Source organism: Cylas formicarius, unplaced genomic scaffold (genome assembly GCF_029955315.1).
Source record: "Cylas formicarius isolate icCylForm1 unplaced genomic scaffold, icCylForm1.1 PGA_scaffold_6__28_contigs__length_40554024, whole genome shotgun sequence".
Taxonomy (NCBI): domain Eukaryota; kingdom Metazoa; phylum Arthropoda; class Insecta; order Coleoptera; family Brentidae; genus Cylas; species Cylas formicarius.
In genome coordinates, this window is record NW_026844347.1 from 23872640 (window position 1) to 23894122 (window position 21483).

Genomic DNA, 21483 nt, shown 5'->3' on the forward strand with positions numbered 1-21483 from the left:
GTGCCGCTTGCTAAGTTTCAACAAAATCTTCGACATGGAATTTTCAAAAGGTTTGTATAAATTTGATTGGCTGTTATTCTATATATTGCTGATTTTTTTCAAGTTTAATGAAGTTAATTTTTTTTGTTGCAGATACAAATCCAATGCAACAAACCCACTGCCGTTTCCGCAATTGTTGATATAGCTAGATTACAGAACAGACATTTCCCGACATTAGTTCCCTCAACTGAAAAGACTAAAACCGCCTCTAGAAGATGTGACAAAGACTTGTGTGTAACTCCGTGTTTCCAGATCTACCACACAAAGGAAAAATTCTATCAAATACATTAGGTTTTTTTTTGTAGCGAGTTTTATAGTTTGATTTAAGAATATTTTGTATAATTTCATTTACTTCTTTTAATATTTTTGAAAAGTTTGTTAGTTAAAAAAATATATTTTAAATTAAAATAAAGTTATTTGATTACAAAAAGTATTTTTTTGCGTTTTTATAAAGGATCCCACAAGTACATTCATACGTAATGTTTACTGAGTAAAAAAGTTTTATGTGACCGTATACTCAGAAAAATTTTATTTTGGTTTGATTGAGTTCATATGGTCATGAACCTTGAAGAAAAATTAATATTTATTTCTTAAAAGATCCCAATTGTCGCGGTCATTAGCTCTAAATCTGCTGGATATACTTTGCCTTTTTACGTTTTAGTACTACATCCTTTATTGACTATAAGAGACAACTTGTTATCAGTTGACCATTACTTGTCATCACATTTTCCAAGGATATCTTAGCTGATTTTAAATGTGATCCTTATATACATACTTTCCTCTATTTCTATAGGATCCTCTTCTTTGGGGAACTTCGTGGCAATCGATGTGATATAGTAACACTTAAGTATTACTTGTGCAATAAATCAACAAACTCATTGGACCTCAATGTGCAAATTACATTTTTAAACCGCATATTGTCAAATTAACTAAAATTCACCAAAACTATATGTTTTTATACATTTTTTGTTATATTTGTCAGTCGTTTATGTAATAAATATATCGCATATTTATAATATTGCCGAATCCCTCCAATAATTTGCCATCAGAACCGATTTAGAATATTGTCCGCAAGGAAAGAAATATGAAAAAATCAAACGCGAAACCCGACCTCATACCATTTATATTTCATTTGTGCAGGTTGTTTTACCATGTGCGGTCGTCGTACACGCACAGGCTATACTTATTGAGATGGCCAACCTTCTCGTACCAAATATAGTTTCAAAATCGCGTCGATGGACGTTTTTAGCGGTAATGGAACTTATTGCGATCGGTTTAACGTCGCAGGCCTTGTCTTTGGCATTATACGAACCGCTAAATGCGACTCTGGACTACACCGGTATTTCGCCTTTAATGGACAAGCAACGTGACAAACGTAACCGACATTATCTGCTGATTTACCAATTTGGTAAGGCTTATTCTGTGATTTTACGTTGCGTTACTAGGGAATCGCTAGGAGTAAATTACAATCGGTCCCTTCTAATGCGATGTAAAAATAAACACTGGGCAAACCGTTGCCACTATCGTGGGGCCTAACTGAAATTTTTATGCAGACTACAATTTCAGTAAAAAATAAATCTTCTTGAAAACTGTTCTGATGACTTATCTAGATTGGAAGTAAATAAATGTTTTTTAAAATAAATCTTCTTCTTATATGAATTCTTTTCCTGTTATTTCTGCTTGAAGTTTATAAGTTCTTGGTTTTGTGTTCTTGGACCGTTCTGTATATGTTAAAATCAGGACTTTTTTCTTGGGTATATATTATGGTCCGTTACGTAAAACAAAAGAAGAAAGTTTCTAATTCATAATAAATTTATTTAACGTTTCGGCCGGTGTATTCGGTCTTTTTCAGGAATATCTAAAAAATTGACGTGGTTTTATATAAGGCAACGAGACCGAGAACAATAAAACTTACCCTAATTTTAAAATCGATGTAGAAATAAAAACATTCAGATACAACACACGACGGCACGATTTAAAATTGTAGAAATAAAATTGTAAAACATAAATATAAACGGTGTAAATATTGACAATAACAATTTGCATGCGCGTGTCTGCGAATCTATCGTGCGGACTGAGATATCAATTGGCATGCGAAGCAGAACTACGAAAGTACCTTTTTTTCCCGGCGATGTTATTTATTTACTTCATTTTTTACTTTAGATTTAATTTTATACCAGCTACCCTTATTTATTTAGTTTTTAGATTATATTTTATATTTAAATCATAATTGTATGGTAAATTTTACTAGGGCGTTTTGTGTCGCTTTTAAAGTTTATGGATTTTTGGTTTTTTTGAATTTCTATCGATTCGTAGAGTTCTCTTTTTTTAGTATTAGGCTCTGTTTTCGGTATCTTCACATTTTGAAAATCGAATGAATGTTTAGTTTCACTACAGTGTGTATGAATAGCTGTTTTGTTGGTTTTGTCAAATTTGTGCCCATTCATTCTATTTTTGAGATACTGACTCGTTTGTCCAATTTACACAGTTTATGTGTATTTTTAAATTAATGAAAACATTTTTTAGGAAACTATGTGTTTTACTTCTACAGAAACTTGCGACTACTATATAACTGCAAACTAAATGTAACTGCAAATTATAAACTGCCAGAGAATTAAATATTAGATGTATGAATGACAAATAATATTTCTGGAAATAAATAGCCGCCCAAACATTACTAAAAAAAGGTGTCAATTTCAAAGATTTCCCGAAAGCGCTCAATGAGATTTTAAAAGACATTCAATTCAAATGAACGTGATTTACTTAGCAAATTATACTTACAAAAGAGCGCCTCAATTTTTTTTATAACGTTCGACGTGCGATACACCTTACAAGGTCTCGATTACAATCTTCTGACCTCTTAAGGGAAATGTTTAACAGACCACTTGACATCCCTGTTGATGAAGCCGGCAGAGAAAAAACTCAGAATAAGAATGAACCCATTGGTTTGTAAATTCGAAATTATTTCTCTTAACTCGGTTATTACTTGCGGGAAAAAGGTGGAAACCGCAAATTTGCGGTAGAGACAGGGAGGAGAAACAAGTTAACCATTAATCTGCCGAGACCTAGTAATAATTCGAAAACTTTCATACTAATTAACTGCCAAAAAAAAAGTCATTATAAGGAACGTTCCCTATCTGGTTTCTAGTTGCTCGGCTTGAGGCAACCCGCACCCAAAAAGCAGCTTTTTTCATAATATCACCATCTATCGTTGCTGATTTACACAACCATTAATGCGATAAAATTGACGTTAAAGTGTGGCCGCAGTTTTCAAACGAGAAATTGAAACCCGGTAAAATTCCATTACCAAGTTTGGGTATATCGGTGTATTTTTTAGCTATATTAACGACGTTAAGGACGACAAATTATCGTTTGTAAATTTCTTTCTGTTCATATCCGATTTTTTTAGCTTGTTCTCTTTTCAAATCATAAACTAAAATAAAGATTTTTGGAAAAAAAGTACACTCTTAAAAAATGGTGCCTGTTTAAAAGCAAATGTTAACTTGTTATTATATGTTATTATAGCGGAACTGGCTTTAAAGGTTTGTTTATAGTAGCGCAGTTTATAATATCAGTGACGCTTTTTCGTTTAGCAGGCAGCTTCGGCCTAATTGCAAGAGAATGACACGCCGCAATACTTTTGCAAGTATCTAAAAAGTGTTACATACAGATAATAACAAGCAAACAGGAAAAATAAAGATGATAATAATTAAAAAAACACATAATACGAATGCAGGTTACGATAAACAACGTATATCACAAATTTTTCAGGTATTTAGCAACATGTTTTTTAAACTCAAGTTGGTGTTAAATGAATACCCGCCACTTTCGCATTAAGCTCGTTAAAGTTTTGCAATGCCTAACAAATTTAGGCCCTAGTTCAACAATTGGTGCAAGCGCATATTATTCCGTGCACTAAAAGACGGTACACGAAAATTAAATTGTTGTAGTTCTAGACCATACATATGTATTCAAGGAAGATAGTGTTAACTAACCAAGACTATGAAAAATGGAAGGAAGATAGTGTTAACTAACCAAGACTATGAAAAATGGAAATAAGTAAAATAATAATAAACCTTCGATAACAAACTGTAATCCGAATTTAAAGCCGACTTACGTACAGAAATGATAAATGTGCAGAAAATCCTACCTTGGAAACTTATGCGATCACTGCGTTCCGCCGGCGGAGTGTTCTTTAAACTCGTGAGAGCTACTCAATTAACCCTTTAAAATGTTCACATCACTCGTTGGAATAAGTAAGAAAAATAGCCCAAAATTAGTAAATTCTTCGACAGGTAGGAAAACCACGCGTGCAAGCAAGCAACCGCTCCGACTTCGTCTCTCTGTCTAATCGTCTTTCGCGCACCTTTTTACGTCTCCGTGAGGGTAGCGCAGGATTCCTGCTATCAATTCGATATGCCACGTATTTATAAACTAGTAAGTAAAGGTAATATGCATTCATGGCCTGCTTATTTTTTGTGAGAAAAGTTACTTTTAAAAGTGAAAAAATGTGTTTGGGTATTTCTATTACACATTAAGAGCAATATGCGAAGTATTTGTATTTAGTATTGTAGGTTTCCAAAGAATACTCAATTGCATCGGATTTAGTTTTCATTGTCTCTAAAAGTGTTTCAAATCCGTTTAAATTAACTATTTATAATGAAATTATGAAAAATTAAATTGCTTAAGTAGTTCGGCAGAGAATACTTATTTCCAAAACTTCTCTGAATGCATTCTTTATTGTTCAATTAACTTTTTGATATAATTTAACTAAATGAAACACCTATGATACATAATGATATTAAAAAGGGGGAACACGACTGGCTACTCTAGACACTCCAGTCATATCCTGACGAAGATGAGCTCTGACAACATTTCTGTCCTTTAAGTGTGATACGGGATTGAGAAGTTAGTGATGTTACCGAATTCATTGATGAACCCGTATCAATAAATTAAATTTTGTAGGCGCACGCGCCTTTGAGATTCCTAGACTAACGGTTACCCATTTAAATAAAAGCGTATATACCCGTACCGCGCTAATCCTCGGAACGAGCACCAAATATGGCGTCCGCGGCAAGTCGACTTTTTTCACGGCCTTCTCGAAATCTCGTTCCCTGTTTAATCGCCATTACAATACACATATTTAGTTTGTTTTTCTTTCCGCCTTCTCATTCAGTGATCGAGAAAATAGCGAACCGACTAGACACGTATTGCGGGCGACGCGCGTATATTCGTGTCATCTCGGTTTTTTGTGAAAATTTTCGCGTCTCTTTTCTGCTATGGTGAAAATTCGCGAACGAGCATAATAGGAATTGAGACTTTACGCGGGAATTTCAGTGTAGACACGCGTATCCGCGGAATTGTCTGATCGTTATGGCGCAATTGCGTAGCTAGATCAAGACTTTCGCATTTGGGCGTGTGAGGAAGTCTTTACACAAACTGAACGGGTGCGTTCGTAGCTCTATTGAAATTACTTGGTGATTATTTTATGTCTTCTTCTACGTGGTGTTCTAAAATTCCTCACGCAGGTGAATGTGTCTTCCTACCACTCTTGATTATCGTTTCTTGTGCCTCTTTTTTTGTTTTTGCAAATGGTTTTAGATTTAAAAAAAAATCATATTAGCACTGCGTCCAGGCACTAAAAACTAATCAGGTACTTCTCTCTCCTGTTTTAATGCTCCGTTCCAGACTGCTTTCGATATTTATTGCGAAATATGGGAATTTCACATGGATCTATAAAGTTGCGTGCTAAAGTGTTAAGGTATGTTTGGTACAAAAATAAATAGTACTTCATTAGATGAGAAGTTTTAAATCAAGAAGGCGCAAATATTATTTCAATGTCTGACCCATCGATTGTGGATTCATCGTTGCCTCCCTTTTTATTTTTATTTTATTCTTATTTAATTCGGATAGTCATTGGTTTTATTAAATTGATCCAATCCTAATGGCTCAGCTTCATGAAGAAAGAGTAAACGTAGGTCAGTGGGACCCTGAACTCGCCTGTTCCTCCCTCCTTTTTATCTACTAGAAACAATTTTTATTCCTATATTGAGCCCTAAATCTATTGACTCTGAAAAATTTCGTTTTAACGAAGACTTTGGGCAATCGTTGATCAGTGAGTTTCTCAATTTGTCTTGGCCTTTTCCTTTGTTTTTATTTAACTGTGATATTCATCGATTTCCTTATTGACCAGAAGCAAAATTGTTCCCTGATATATCGCCACCTAACAAAGAGGGAGCAACCGTGAATCAGTGATCTTTTAAGTTCGCCTGTAACCCGTTCGTCCTTTTTATACTTTATTTTTTATATTTAACTCTGATCGTCGTCGATTTCCTATTTACCAGAAACAAGTTGTATCCTAATATTGGGCCTCAAACGCAATTACTTATGGCGAGAAACGAACGCCAACAGTGTGATGTCATGGCTTCCACAAAAAATTGCAGAAAACTAATTAATCGACCGAAGTGGTTGCTTCATTTTTCATCGCGTTTTAAAAAGTCTCTCGGCGCAAGTCACCCACATTAAAAATAGTTTACCAACGCAAATCGCCCATGTGGATGGACAGCGTCCATCGATCCATCCTGTTCGAGAATGCCGGTTGCCTTTCCTAATTAGAAAACTGACCATGTGAACGAACACTTCGCCGCCCCCCCACTTCGTGTCCCTTAAATGGTAATGGGAATTACGGATTATGGTATGGTGTATGTGTATATCTTTATATATAGTGTGTCCCTGTTGTTGGCGTATGAACTACCTTCTTTCCAATGACTTCCCCTTTTCGTTTTTGTGCTTAAGTGATTGAATGTATTGGTAGTTTCTTAGATTACATTTCAATATTGTTACAGTAGACTTCAATATTCTTCTCCAGAGTAGGTGACGTAGTAGCTTCGTAGCGACATAAATTGCTAGCTCTCAGTAGCTTTAACATCGCGTTGTTCTTTTTATATGCGAACAATGTAATTGTAAAAGTCCCGCATTATATTTCAAATACATTTTCGTAATGATAAATGATGAGATGTATGTCTTATTTGATTTTATCTTGAAATTACGTTGTTAGTTCTTGGGAACACTTAGTGAGTGATTTTCTTACGGCTGATTCTGATAATTGTTAAAACTTCAGCCATTCAGCTGAACAACCAAACAACTTGAAAAATGAATTTAGGTGTGAGCTAGTTTTCGTTTGATTGCACACCGAGTCAATGTCTCCATTTTGTAACTAACATCATTGTATTTTTTCCATCATGTTTTGGACCCTTTGATATGAATATCTTGATCATTATTGTGACTTCTTGTTTTGTTAAAGTATATCACTTGGTTATGAAGCTAATATTGAAATCCTCCGCATCTATAAGAATGGTTCGTTCAGTCAGTCAGCGTTCATTTACATCGTTTCCCGTATCTTGCACGTAATCATTTCGCTAACCTCCTTACTCGTCTCATAAGTAAAATTCTCATATTGATACGTATATATACAAACATCGCCAATTTGGGACGCGCCGTATATATACAGTGTGTTGGTGTTTTGCAGAGGTCGACCTAGTCGCGGCACTCCGATGACCATGTTCGGCTGATTGACAGTTGCAGTTTTCGGTTCGAGGTGGGCACGTTTGCCGCGTTTTTCGTTTCCATCCGATCAGTGTTTAGGTGATCTTTGCTCGTACCGGTCGCGTCTACCAAAGCGATCGGAATTACGAAGCGTTTTACATAAAAATAGAGAAAAATCCGAATTTTCGCTGCTTGAAAATATTGCGTCGGTCGTTGGCCGACGTTTCGAACTTTTTTCATTACGCGATAATGGTCGTGCACGGCGGAAGGACCTTCATCGGCAGGACATCGTCCATATGGAATAACAATGATAGGTGAGTTTATTTGAGAAAAATCTTTGGTCGGTTATATCCAAAAAGAAGATGAAAGCATATCGGTAAATTTAATGCAGTAAAAATGCGTTTTTTAATTATTTTGTTTAGTTTCTTTGATTAGATAGTTTTTGCGTACAAGAACGATTGTGAATGTGATAAATAGGCATTCCTTTGTTAGAGTTTATTGTGTGGTTGTGTCGAGCTTATGGCCTCCTTACTGATTAAATGTTCACCCTTATTTATTTTACTTTTAAATTACAAGAGAAACAGAGCACAACAATAACGCATATCTGTCGTCTCGTCTGCCCCGCACAACTGAGATCGGCAGGATCGGCAGCGCTCTGTGAAACACAGAAGTACATGTGGAACCACTTGGTGTTTATGATGAAAATGGTGCCTCTAAACTCTTTAAATATCTTTGCACTATTTTGGTAACGTTATTGCTCCCAATTCAACAACTTCCAGCCGATCCTGCCCTATCTTCCTGCAGCTATTCTCATGTGGATATTTATTTTATTATTATTTGTTTGTGTTTCCTGAAATCCCAAAAATTCCAGAAATTTTTCATTTGAAATTTGGCATTTAAATTATTAACAATTATATGGTTAACCCATTATGGCTCTCAGACTTTAGCCAGCGTTGTCTTTTTTCTTCTTTTTGTAGTTAAAACAAAATCAAACTTTTATGTGCTGTCAAAAACGAAAGTGTATTGCGAAGTATGAAAGTATTATGATTGTGGATATTATAAGAAAGGTTATTAAGTTCGATTTTGTCTCATTTTGATTTATACCTATAACGTGAATAACAAATAAATTATTTAGAATACAATATTAAAAAATATTGTCATAGCACGCCACTTAAACTTATTTTTTGGACCAGTTTTCTAAATAAATCCATACTCGAGTCTATGGCCGCCATAATTTTCTGCTGCACGTATAGTCTACCGATCATTTTTACGTCATTCATTAATTTTTGTCAACTTTTAAACAGATAACGGATAAGTTGCGTAGCAGATTTATTTGGCGTTATTTGGTTGTTCGCTTTAAAAACGAAACATGAAAGTTGATTAATTGAATAATGAATTATACGTAGTCAGTGCTGTCTCCGACTATTAAATACACTGAGAATATACCTGATAGTCATGATATAATGGTTAGAAATGAGCAGCCAACATAAATAGCCAATTATGAATGGTGAAGCACAGTTACATTCCCACGCTTCTATCGATACGGAGGGGATAAAATGGTTTTAAGGCATCCCGAAATATTTTTGAACGTGTTACCAGCTTCCAGATCATGCTTCAATTTCCTACTTGTGTTAACTGAAACAAGGATGTGTTAGTTCCGCTTCATCGTTGTGTTGACGGTTATTTAATGATTACTGATAATAATAACTTCAAAAAGGTTTTTTTTTCAACTAGAAAGTATTCAAACGAAACCAATACAAGGGGGAATAAACGGAACTCAAACAAAGGTTACCAATTATTGCTTTTGCAAAAGCGACTCCTAGATTGAAATGTAATTTTTTGTACCTGCTATTACGCGGAGCTAAATAATTAAAACCAGGAAACTGCAGAGGACTAATTAATAGAATTTCTTAAAAATTTTGTCCCGGCTTTTATAGTAGTTTTATAGTGATAAGTTTCGCTGAATGTGGTGCATGTATTTAGTGGATATAACTTTGGAAGTCAGTTACATAGAACAATTATGAGGTCTTCAGTTAGACTACGCCCGGAGCGTTAATTTGAAAAATCATGCTTCCAAGATGAATTTCTGGCGTATTTTGTCAATAATCTTACCTGTTGTTGGTTTCCACACCAGAAAGTGAGTTAATTTATCACTTTTGATTGGCTGGTTTATCAAAATCTTTGTGTGTGGATACAAATCTCCAGTTAGTTAAATCTATGTTTGCCGCAATCGTGAACTTGTCTTAATTAGGGAAGCCTCCAGCGGCAATTTCGTGATTATATTTTTCGTAATAACGACGATTAACATGGTGAATACGCGTTTAAATAACCTTGATATATCCGCGGCGTTTTGTTTAAATAGCGATGATTTTTAATAACGCTTTGCGAAATCGGCTTTAGAAAATATTTTCGCATTTTTTTCATTTTCATTTCGATTCCAAGAAATTCTAGCGTACGGCGAAATCGCGGTCAATTATTTAATTGTTTATTTACTCAACACGATAGCATGTTTACACATCTCGAAATCGTGGTGGCCGAAACAGTATAGCATATTGTCTACGTAATAGTAAAAAATACAATTTATACCATATTAAGAGTTAATGCTATTATGTTATTACTAAAGCCTGGCAGGTCAAGAAACGTTTATGTCAATAGCTTTATTCAGAGTCGTGCTGGGGTTTTCTAGAATTGTCAAGAGTTTATCCTGTCAGAGGTTTTAAGGAAAAGTTTTGGAAGCCTTTTTTTTATCTTGTAAGAGTATTCAGTACCTAGTACCAAGTTCCTAAATACCAATTGCTGGTAATTACGGGCACTACAATATTAGCACATCACAGTTTTGTTTTGATATCTTGCAGCAGTATAGAAAAGAACAATCGAAACAATATAAGCAGGTAATTTTTTTAAATTTGGAAGGAAAATAATTTTGAACTTCATTTGTACATTTTTATATTATGAAGCACAAGGTGGTTGGGTTGTGCAGGGCAACATTCGTTCTAAAGTGATTCTTAAATATGTTGTCTCAATTTTTTCAATAAAAATGGGTATTATTAAATATGTTAGTTTGAATGCTACATTTTAATTTTCGCTGACCAAACCAGTCTCTCAGCGCGATGGACCATTCCTAAAATGGAAAGCGACTATTTCGGATTGTTTTTATGTTATTGTTGTCTTGCTCAACTTTAGATTATTAACCTGCTTACGTGTTGTTTTGCTTTAGTGTAGTTGACTTTGAACAAGGGTTTAATGAACTTAAATTTTTTTTTAAAGATTTGAGTTAGATTGTATTACAAGCTTTTTTCATAAAATGGGAAATAATCCAAATACAGTTCTAAAACACTCAATTTCTTCATCCGAGATTAGTTTTGAGGATTGAATAAAGTACGCAAGTAGTTTTGTGCAGGTCAATAAGTAAAGTTACCGGCTTAATTTCGATCAAAAATAATTCTGAGTTCTTCTCTATTTAAGGTTTAAATAGTTTAAGAATAGTTTTAAAAAGTAAATTTATGTAGAAATTAATACTTTATATCGCTGACTATTTTCTATATGCGAAAGCCCCAGGAAACTCTTATTTCCAACATAATCTATATCTGACGTTACAGTGTACCCCAAGATATAATAGGTTCGGTGGACCGAGCCAAGAATATCTTATTATCAATACCAATACTAACATTTCCGATTTGGATATACAAAAGCGTATTAAACATACAATTTTCTTGTATGGGAACGTGACCAACGGTCGTAAAATGACACTTTCGGTAATCGTCTCTTATAAAACTACACTAACAGCACCGTGATAGTGTCAAATAAAGTGTTCTTTTATAATAAATTAACAGTATGATTATGGAGGGAAAAAAATGATTCCCTGATTATAATGGTGTAAGAGTTTACAGAGATACTATCAAATGATATATAGAGTTGGTCACGGTAAGAGGTTATGTTACAGCTTATAAGAATTTGAAAATATTTTTCTTGTCCGGCATTGATTTCCAATCGAAAAATCCATAATATTTTAAATTTTTTATGCGTATATCATTTTTCACTCAAAAAGTAATGTATAAAAAGCTTCTTTGAAAATTGGTTAACCAACAACTTACCAAAATAGTTGTGTAATATGCAGTTTTCTTTTTAAATTCGTAACCATTTTAGAACATTATAATTTAAACAATTCTGTCGTGAATCCGGACCGGATGTTTGTAAATGCGGAGCTTGTAAATAATTGCCGTTCACTGTTGCTAATAAAAACGCAGTGGCCGGATTTAGGAAATCACTTTTAACAACGTTCTTGTCTCGAAATTGCAGTCCCCTAATTAGTTGCAACAGGAAACCGATAATGCCGCCATATGTAGATTTTTCATTTAGTGTCCCGTTTATCGATTATTTAACTTTATTTCCTCAGTTCTCCAGGTGTGTTTATTATTTATTTGACGTTTTATTTTATTTGGATTTGTTAGAAGTTGATTTCCAAATGACCCTTAATTCATAGGGAGACAAAATAATCAAAAAAGATTATATGTTTTACGGACTACATACACTGTACAGTGTCTGCCATTTTTGGTGGTTTTGCGTATTACCTTCCCTTATGAATAAAGCTTGCGTAGTGCCGCTTTTGAACCCAAAGCTCCTTGTTTATTTATATTGTGCGTTACGTCGCCGTCGCGTCGTTCTGAGAACTAATTTTTTTATCGGAATTCCCCAAATGACTAAGTATCGTATTCGGGTATTCCTTGAATAATGTTCTAGGGAAATTGGACATCACAACTACATAATAATTTATTATAAAATTCATATTATTATTAAATAATTAACCTACAATTGCAAAATGTTATTTAAACTGTTTTGATCGAATGTGACTAGTCAATTAAGAAGTGGCCATTTGACCAGCCCCAATACTAGGCATCCGACTTCTCGATAAAGTAAAAACTAGTCTTAATAGGGTTTTTTTTTACGTAGTCAGTTTTCTTTTGTAACTTATACATTTTTATGCATAAACTAAATTTATTTTTGTAATAATTAATTGTAATAAATTTATTAGCCGTTTTTTTAAAGAAATTTCCATTAGGCTTGTTTCTAAAATAGGGCTATCTTTATCGTTAATTTTTTCACTAGTAGACCCCAATTATGAAAAATTAAACTTAATAATTATTAGCATTTAATATAGCACACATACAATAAGTTTATTTTGATTTCGTAGTAAATTATATAATTTCTGAATTAAAAATGTATAACCTATACAAGTTTAGTTTAACCCATTAGCAAACTGCAACGGGTATCTAAATAATTAAATTAAAATCACCCTGCCTTAAACGTTATTTTTCAATATTCTATTTACCCTACACCCTGTACAGCATCTGTAGTTAGGGGTTAGTTATTCATTCCTTTTGTTCAGCCAAAATTTCAAAACACTAAACAAACGAATTATTACGATATTTTCCAATTTTCGAAAATAGTCGCCAACGAACTTTCTCTTCATTACGCAGTGCCTGATGGCTTCCTGTTGAGACTTCATTCTAGTAATTGCATTTTCAGAGGTATTTCAGTATATAACGGGTTGCCAGTTCTAATGATTACGCTTTAATGACATTTCTCCAATTACCGTGTCAATTCTGGTTTCATATCTCGTACCGACAGACACAATGGCCTCGGAAAAAATAATTAATTTTTAAGTAGACGAGACATGAAATTCCATTTAATTTTTCAGATGGGTTCATCTTCACAGCGTGACTTAATGCCTCGATATTTAGTTTGTGTTTAAATAATCTGCCGATCGGAACATTTGCTGTAAAGTGCATTTCGGCTGACGAGTTTGTTGTGATGGATAATAAATGAGACAATGGATTGTTGATATTGCACCGTCGTAAATAGTAACATTTTTATTTAAATTGTATTGTATAGGGTTCGTTTATACAGGGTGTTAATTAATAAGTGTTCTATCACACGATATTTTTTCAAATATAATTAAGGTAGAAAATTATTATGGACGTGTGGTGTAGCTTGCTTCGTTGTCAAGATACATGCCAAAGTTTTATTTTTGTTGCAAAATTTGCTAAATAGTGCTGAACGAAAATTGACAATTTCGTTCAGTACTTTGTTGTTACTGAAACTCCAACATTTTTACACGAAAAAGGTCGTTTTTTGAAATATTGGTGTGAAATTGTTTATTGTACAATGGGATTTGATTTACAGTTGCATAGTAGGTAACCAATATCAGTGGGATTACTTTTTTAAATGGCATTTAACTTTTATCTTAAATCTTTATCTTATTTGAGAAATCATCTTGTGAAATATCGGACACCTGAATTTTTTTTTTTGGAAATTGTTTCAAATTTGAGAATGATTTGAGAATGGCGGTAAAATTCCTGTTTATTATTTATTTACATTTTGGAAATTAATAGAATATCTATGACTGAAAGGAAGTGTCAAATGTAATTGCAAATGCTCCAATTTTCGAAGGTTTGTTTTTTTTTCTAAATTTATTGTCTGTCTAACGAAACCAAAGCAAAACATGAAACTAATCATCGTTCATCATCCAGAATTTTTGTATGTTTGCTTAAAATATTAATTTATTTTCTGGTTGTATAGAAAGAATGATATTTAACCATACTCGTGTTATTATTTTAAGTTTACAGTATAAAAAAACTTGAAAATCAAAGGCAAACCGGCAAATGGATCTTTTTCATTAATTAAGACATATAGTCTTCTCCATCTCCGCCGATCGCTTGCTCAGCGTTACAGGCGCTAAAAATATTTCATTCGTAAGATACAGGACTAGTTCTTACTTATTCGAGATCCGTTTCTTACGACGGAGAATTAATTGATATTTCGATTTATATGGTCATAATATGCGGACGAAATTGACGCACTTTGCACCAACGTGTGCAAATAATTTGGAGGCAAATAAAGGAGGGAATATTACACGCTGCGATTTTGACTGAAAATTTAATGGTATCTGGAGATATTTTGAAACCATGCTGCCGTAAAAATGCCGCATCCAAACGTATTGACTATGTCACAGGCCATGTTGGCAATTTTTTATAGTTGATTCATAAGTTCCTATATTATCAGCATAGGCAGGACCTTTAGTTGATATATGGGTTAAATAAATACATACTGAGTGTCAGTCTATGTCAGTGGAGATTTAGGGAAAAGTCAGCACCGAATAAAATTGGAAATATCACTTTATTTTATTTTTTTACTTTTCAAATAGGCTTACAATAAATGATTCAGATTTGCTATCGCTATCTTTCTAAAAATACGAAATTCGTCGTCATCGGTAATGAATTAAGGGACGTGTTTGTTTTAGGTCGGCTCTTCAAACTTTGCACAAGGTCAGCGCGAAAGCACGGGAAGAGAACTACTTCCAAGGCGGCATGACTCACGGTTGGGTGGATTACTACGAAGAGCGTATTGAGTCGGAGAGGTCATGTTTAAATGAGTGGCACGCTATGGACAATCTGGAGTCGCGTAGACCACCGTCACCCGATTCGGTGCGGACCAAACCGACGGAAAGGGAGGAGACCGAAAAGGTAAAGTGCCAGGTATTGCTGAGCAAAGAGTAACAGGAGTCGAATCCTATTTGACAGATCTCAGGATGTATGTATGATGAAAGTAAAATTAAATGACTGTTGGGTGTATATTGTGGAGTATAACAGGGATCAGGGACGACATACTTTTACTAATTGTAATAATAATAATATTGAAAGGCCACATATTCACGACCCCGAACAACAAACTTTTAATAACGTATTGTTGGGTTTAAATTATGGAAAAACTTACCTCAAATAAGACTTCAATGTTTTAGACAACTTGTTAGAAATATTAATTTTCACGGATTGTTGGGGTTATTCAATACATTGAAATAATTTAGACAAAAATGAGAGGGGGTAATATCGATATTCCATGTTTCATTATTTTTAATTTAAAGATATGTAAATCGAGTCTTGGCTGTTCTGAAACTGTTCTATACGGTTGTGATAAAGTACAAAAAGACTAAAATTTGTAGGATGCATTTCAAATATTAAAAATTTGTATTTTGATAGTTAAAAACAAAGCCTATCTACAGAAAAATTCCGATGACCGTGACTCGATGATAAAAGAATCGTATCTAGCCTAATGTGTGTGTTTTCATCAAATTGCTTATTGGAATAATTATCAGTCATAACCCCTTTAAATTTGAAAACAAATTGTAAAATTTGTTGCATTAAACTACTTTTTATTCGCTTGAGCAATTTTTTAGATTGTGACAAAAACACTTAATTAATCGGAGGTTACCTACCTAAAATAAAAAAAAATAGTCTCGACCGTATGTTTATCATTGCTCTCGCTTTCATTAAAGTCTAAACCGACCAACGAATAATGTTTTTTAATGATGTTACTCTCCACTACACAGCGACCCTGATAATTGGTTAATATGATATTCTGAAAGCACTTTTTAATTTGAGTTTAGATAAAGGAGTTTAATTGTTTTTTTTTTTACTTTAATGTTAATTTCTTAGTTACATGTTTACCTCTCAAAATAACTTTTTTCTCCAGCCAAATCTCCTCTATTGGTTACCGTTTCAAAGATCCTAATTGTGGCCTTTCTTATCTTGAGACGCAGTGTATATTGGATATTTTTTGATTTTTCGTATTTTTCACCTTTTTTTTTTTTTGGCCTACCTATTTATCTATTTGTATTATGTAGTAGGAATAACATATTTAGTCCCTATAGAATTATAATATGTGCCTATTCTTATTTGCAGGTAATCCGATCTACCCTTAAAGAAATTATGATGTCAGTCGACCTGGACGAAGTCACTTCTAAGGTGATCAGGTCGCGGCTCGAAGAGGAGCTCGATATGGATTTGGGTGAATACAAGAGTTTCATCGATCAAGAGATGCTGGTAATATTGGGCCAAATGGACGCTCCGACAGAAATTTTCGAGCACGTGTACTTGGGCTCCGAATGGAATGCCAGTAATTACGAAGAACTGCAGAGAAACGGGTAAGAACATACCCGTGCTATGTAATTTTTACTACTTTGATAATGGCAAGCGGGTAAGTCTTAATATAGTTATTGTTATTCATTTCAGTGTTGGTCATATCCTGAATGTAACAAGAGAGATAGATAACTTTTTCCCCGGCACGTTCGACTATCTAAACGTACGAGTTTACGACGACGAGAAAACCGACTTGCTGAAGCACTGGGACGACACCTTTAAGTACATCACGAAAGCAAGAAACGAGGGTTCAAAGGTACTGGTCCATTGCAAAATGGGAGTCAGTCGATCGGCTAGTGTAGTGATCGCATATGCCATGAAAGCCTACAATTGGGACTTCCAAAAAGCTTTGCTACACGTCAAAAAGAAACGCTCATGTATCAAGCCGAATAACAACTTTTTGAATCAGCTTGAGACATACCAAGGTAATATATACTTCTTTGGTTGAAACGAGTGGATAGAAAGTGGTATTTTTGCATTGCATGGCTTGTGCATTAGCAACACATCACAAAAGGGGCAAATATTATGTTTAGTTTGAGGACTTAACTAATAGATTGATTAATTTTTCATTTAACCGGTAGAGCCGATGGTTTCTCTTTCTCGTCATAATGACAAAATGAACAAGATAAATAATCCCTCGATCGAGAAATCGGGCCCTAAGAGCTAATTCTTGTCTGCAATAGAATAGAGGAACTCTCTCACAGTTCTTTTTGTATTTTGTCCATCCGGCAAACACCCTTCTTCAACAAAGGGGATAGGTATGTGCCTAGGTGTGTTGCAATCATAGAAAAAAGAAACTGTTGAAAGAAACATGCCTTGGCATTAATGAAAAAATCTATCGTAAAATTTGCTTTCCTTTAGTTCTATAGGTGACTTTCTTGTTGGTCTAACGGGAATAGGTTGAAGCACATAGATAAATTTTTAACAAACTGATTTGATCAATCAAACGAAAAGTTTTACAAATTTTTAGTTTGACAATAAAAATGAACCAAGAATGTGCAAGATATTCTTCCATTATAAAATTTAAATTAGAAAAGCAACAACCGTCACAAGAATATGTAATATCCCCCAACACATCTTCCTGGGGAATAAAATTCTACTGATTTTCGACAAAATGACACTCAAGAATAAGTAATTGCGCACTCTCAATAAAAATACGCCCATATTCTATTGGATTTTCACTTCCATAAGGACCCTGGTAGCGCCCTATGAATAGGGTGTCGCCTTGTATTTTGGCATTAACTACCAAAATGTATGCAACTTATTTCGGTCTTTTCCAGGTATATTAGATGCAATGAAAAATAAGGAAAAACTTCAGAGATCCAAGTCTGAAACTAACCTCAAATCGCCCACTAACAGTAACAAAACGGAAAAGATTCCGCCAGGTAGCGAACCGACGCCCGTGGTTCAAGCTCTGTCCAAGTCCTATGACTTGCAATCTACCCTATCTGGTCAAGACCTACGACAAATGGGTGCGCGGCCGAAATCCTGGTCTCCAGACAGCCTCGAAACGCGAGAACTACGGGAGGGAATCAAATCGTCTCCAGGATTTTTATCGTTGGAAGATCTCAGCCAGAAATCGGCATCAAAGGAGAGCGTGCAAGAGAGCAAACTGTCGTTGGCCCGTCACGTGTTGATACCCTGTGATAACGGAGAATCGTATAGCGTGTCTCCGAATAAAATCGTTCACTTGCCTGGCCACGATTCGACGGATAAAAAGGAGTCACTATCCAGAAAAGACGAGAGCAAGTTCGTTTCCGGCGTTGGGTCGCGGTTCGGCGAAACGAACGAGCATAGTTCCTGTAATTTTAGTTCAAAGACTGGGAAGTCGGAGACGACGTGGGACCCCGGGGAGGTCGAGGACAGCTGTCGGGACAGTCCAGTCAGTGCCGTCTGTGATCAAATAACTAATTTAGTGAACGAGAGCGCTCCGCCGGTGTGGACATCTTCGACCGTGATCAAGACTCAAAGTGCTGTGTCCTGTTTAAGTAATTTTAGTGCTAGTGGTAATAGTGGTAGTAACTTTGTTCCTGAATCTCAATCTACTCGTATTAAGAACGCTCAAAGTGATCCGTTTTCGAATCAATTGGACCGGGTGTTTGATAGAGAGGAGAAAAGGCAGCAGAGGCTGTCGGGGGTGGCGGCACCCCCGGCGGCCGACACTCAAACTTCAGGCGACGGGCATCTAAGGGAGTGCCCATCGCGCCAGAGTTCGTGGAGCTCGTACGACAGTGCCGTTGCGCTCGGTTTTCCGGAAACGGCGGAATTGTCGAGGCACAGCTCGTGGGGTTCCGGCGACACCCGGATGTTACCGAGTAGAAATAGTTCGTGGGGATCGTACGATATCCGGCCGAGGGGATCTGTTTACTATAATAATGAGAAAGGTAAGTACAGAACATGAAAAGCACAGAAAGGGTCCATTAAGAATAGTTCTTGCCTAATTACAAAGTTAAACTTTCCTACCATTTCCAACATCGAAGATCATTCGACCAGATTTTAAAATTGCATTTTCATCCCGCTAATATGAGAGGTTGGTTGTCTTTCTTTTTCTTTTCTTACTTTCGCGGCTTCTTATTTTTATGTTTCTGTCTTTGTATTGCTTTGTCATAGGTGCGCTGCTTTTTAATCACTGTACCTAGGTATTTACGACAATCTACTTCTCACTCTCTTTGGTCTTCGGGATTTAAGGTTTGGGAGAGTTGACAATTCGCCTACCTATAACTGCGATCCGTCTAGGTTGATCCCTCTGATTAGACTACACAGCTTCGATAGTGGCTCCTTCATATTGACATTAGATGTGAGCCTATTTCCTCCTCTTCTTGATAGACTCTGCATTCAGTGTTTTGTTCTAGTCTTTAACCCTGCGGGCCCGTCACTAGACCTTCCATGATTCTTACGGCCTTTCTTTTGTAGCGTAGCAAGTCTGCTGTAAATTTGAAGAACTGTCTGTACTGCCTTTGTGCTGGCATGTCTCTCGACCATTTCTAGAATTCTCTTTGCATTTGCATTTTGCTTGCTGACTTTTCCAGGGTTGCCTTTAACCAGCTATCGCGGGCTACTTCTTCTGCGCTTTCGTTACTTTCGTGCTTTAGTACACATGACAGGCGTCACTTTCTTCTGATTTGCTATCTCGTTTAATCCCTCATGACAATCCAAAACTAACTTGGATCTTATTTTGCTTTTATTAGCGCTTGTCTGTCGGTGTAGATCTTTTCTAGTGGGAACAAATTCGGTTTTATCAGTATATTTTAAGTTCATTTTTATAATATGCATCATCCAGCTTCCTCAACAGGTAATGTACATATCAGCGTCCACATCTAGCCCCTCATTGTTTGTTCATAAGCAAAATGTAAGATATCGGGGAGTTTGGTTTTAGTCATTTAAAATTAAACGGAAAGACGAGATTCTCCTCTAATACTGCTAATCACATCAGTAGATGTGTGGTATATAGTCAGGATCATATTGATCACTTGACACACCCTCAAAATAATAGTTCCGAGAAAATCAGTGATTTAGAAAAATAAAAACTGAAATATTGAGATAACTGATATCAGCTCTCCTAGTTATTACAAAATTTTAAGTGATGAGTCTTTATAATTATATATCGATTTGTATTATTCCCTTTTTAAAATAAGAAATATTTTTTGAGGCTCTTTTATAAATGTTTTTAAATTTTGTACCGTTATTGATTTTTTTTGCATATATCATTTTCACAAATAAAGAGTAAAATTTTGATAAAAATAATCCTCAATAAAATAGTAGGTCAAAGTTTTACTATCATGTTATTATAAAAATACGTATAAAAATATAATACAACACGTTAATTTGGGAAATAGGTAGATAGTAGTACCTTAAAAAAAACTGGAAATTAATAAAACACTGAAAAATGTGCCTTTATAAACTTTGACACGTAAACAATAACTACAAAAAGCATCGAAAAGCTATAAGTAAAAAACAACCGAGCTATTGTTTTTGATACATGTAGTACATGGAGTATTTTTTTAAAATAAAAACTCAAATCAGATAAGTAGCCTTTTAACACGTAAACAATAAAAAACACGGACCTATAGTTTTTGGTAGAGAGCCACCTTTCTTAAAATTATAAGAAACAAGAACTACGTAAGCAAAAGCTAAGCTATTCTAAAGCAAAAGCAACAACCAACTGGCCTGGTTTTTGGAAAATAAACAAAAAGGACTATTTTCAAAGCACATTTCAGGCTATTACAAAAGTAACTGTGACATTTCTTAGTAGCATTACTTTTTTGCAAATCCATCAAGTCATTAAAATTTTTCTTTGGAATTGGTATAACATCTCGATTAGAACGGTCTAGATTTACATTTTCAAAAGATGTAATATTCGCGCCTGCTCGCATTTTTCTGTGCGTAATGCTTATGTTTCTATAGTCAGTTTCACTAAAAGATGTTTTATATAAAAATGTGTCTGAAGCATCTTTTTCTACTTTGAAAACACACACGTCATTTATTTTGTGTAAAAATTGTTTTGTATAAAAATTGTTTTGTATAAAAATTATCGCAGTGGGTTATGTGCCGCTTCTGCTCTTAAATCTTTAAAAAACCTGGGAAATTTAATATTGGCACTAACTCTGTCTATCGGAACTGAAGTAAAATAAGTATGTGCCTGTATTGTTCGTTGTTAAAATACAAGTGTGCGGTTTTTATGGTACAATTAACTAAAAATAGCTATTTTTTGATATGTGCCATTATTGCACCCAGCGAGCAATATATTCAAAGGTTCAGCCGAAAGCTTTTTTTTTTACTATATGTGTATCTAGAGGATTAGTTTTCATTTATTACGCAAATTATACAGCATAACTGTGTTTTAGAAAACTGTCTATTTAATAAGAAATCCTAGAATATATCACCAAGATATTTTTTCCCATATTTTGTATTACTTCAATTTCAG

The 21483-nt window shown here is 34.9% G+C and overlaps 1 protein-coding gene across 10 annotated transcripts in view; it reads left to right on the plus strand.

The window, feature by feature from the left end:
• Positions 1-21483, plus strand: part of LOC132703351 (protein phosphatase Slingshot) — a 200946-nt gene that overhangs the window by 175997 nt on the left and 3466 nt on the right. For 8 of the 10 annotated variants that reach the window (XM_060672547.1, XM_060672546.1, XM_060672548.1 and 5 more), the window contains 4 exons: positions 14885-15107; positions 16323-16564; positions 16653-16984; positions 17840-18943. In XM_060672547.1, coding sequence (XP_060528530.1) covers positions 14885-15107; positions 16323-16564; positions 16653-16984; positions 17840-18943 — 1901 coding nt within the window. Of the gene's footprint in view, positions 1-5212; positions 5517-7567; positions 7899-14884; positions 15108-16322; positions 16565-16652; positions 16985-17839; positions 18944-21483 lie in introns of those variants that run through there. The other 2 variants (XM_060672555.1, XM_060672554.1) reach the window with 2 other exon arrangements.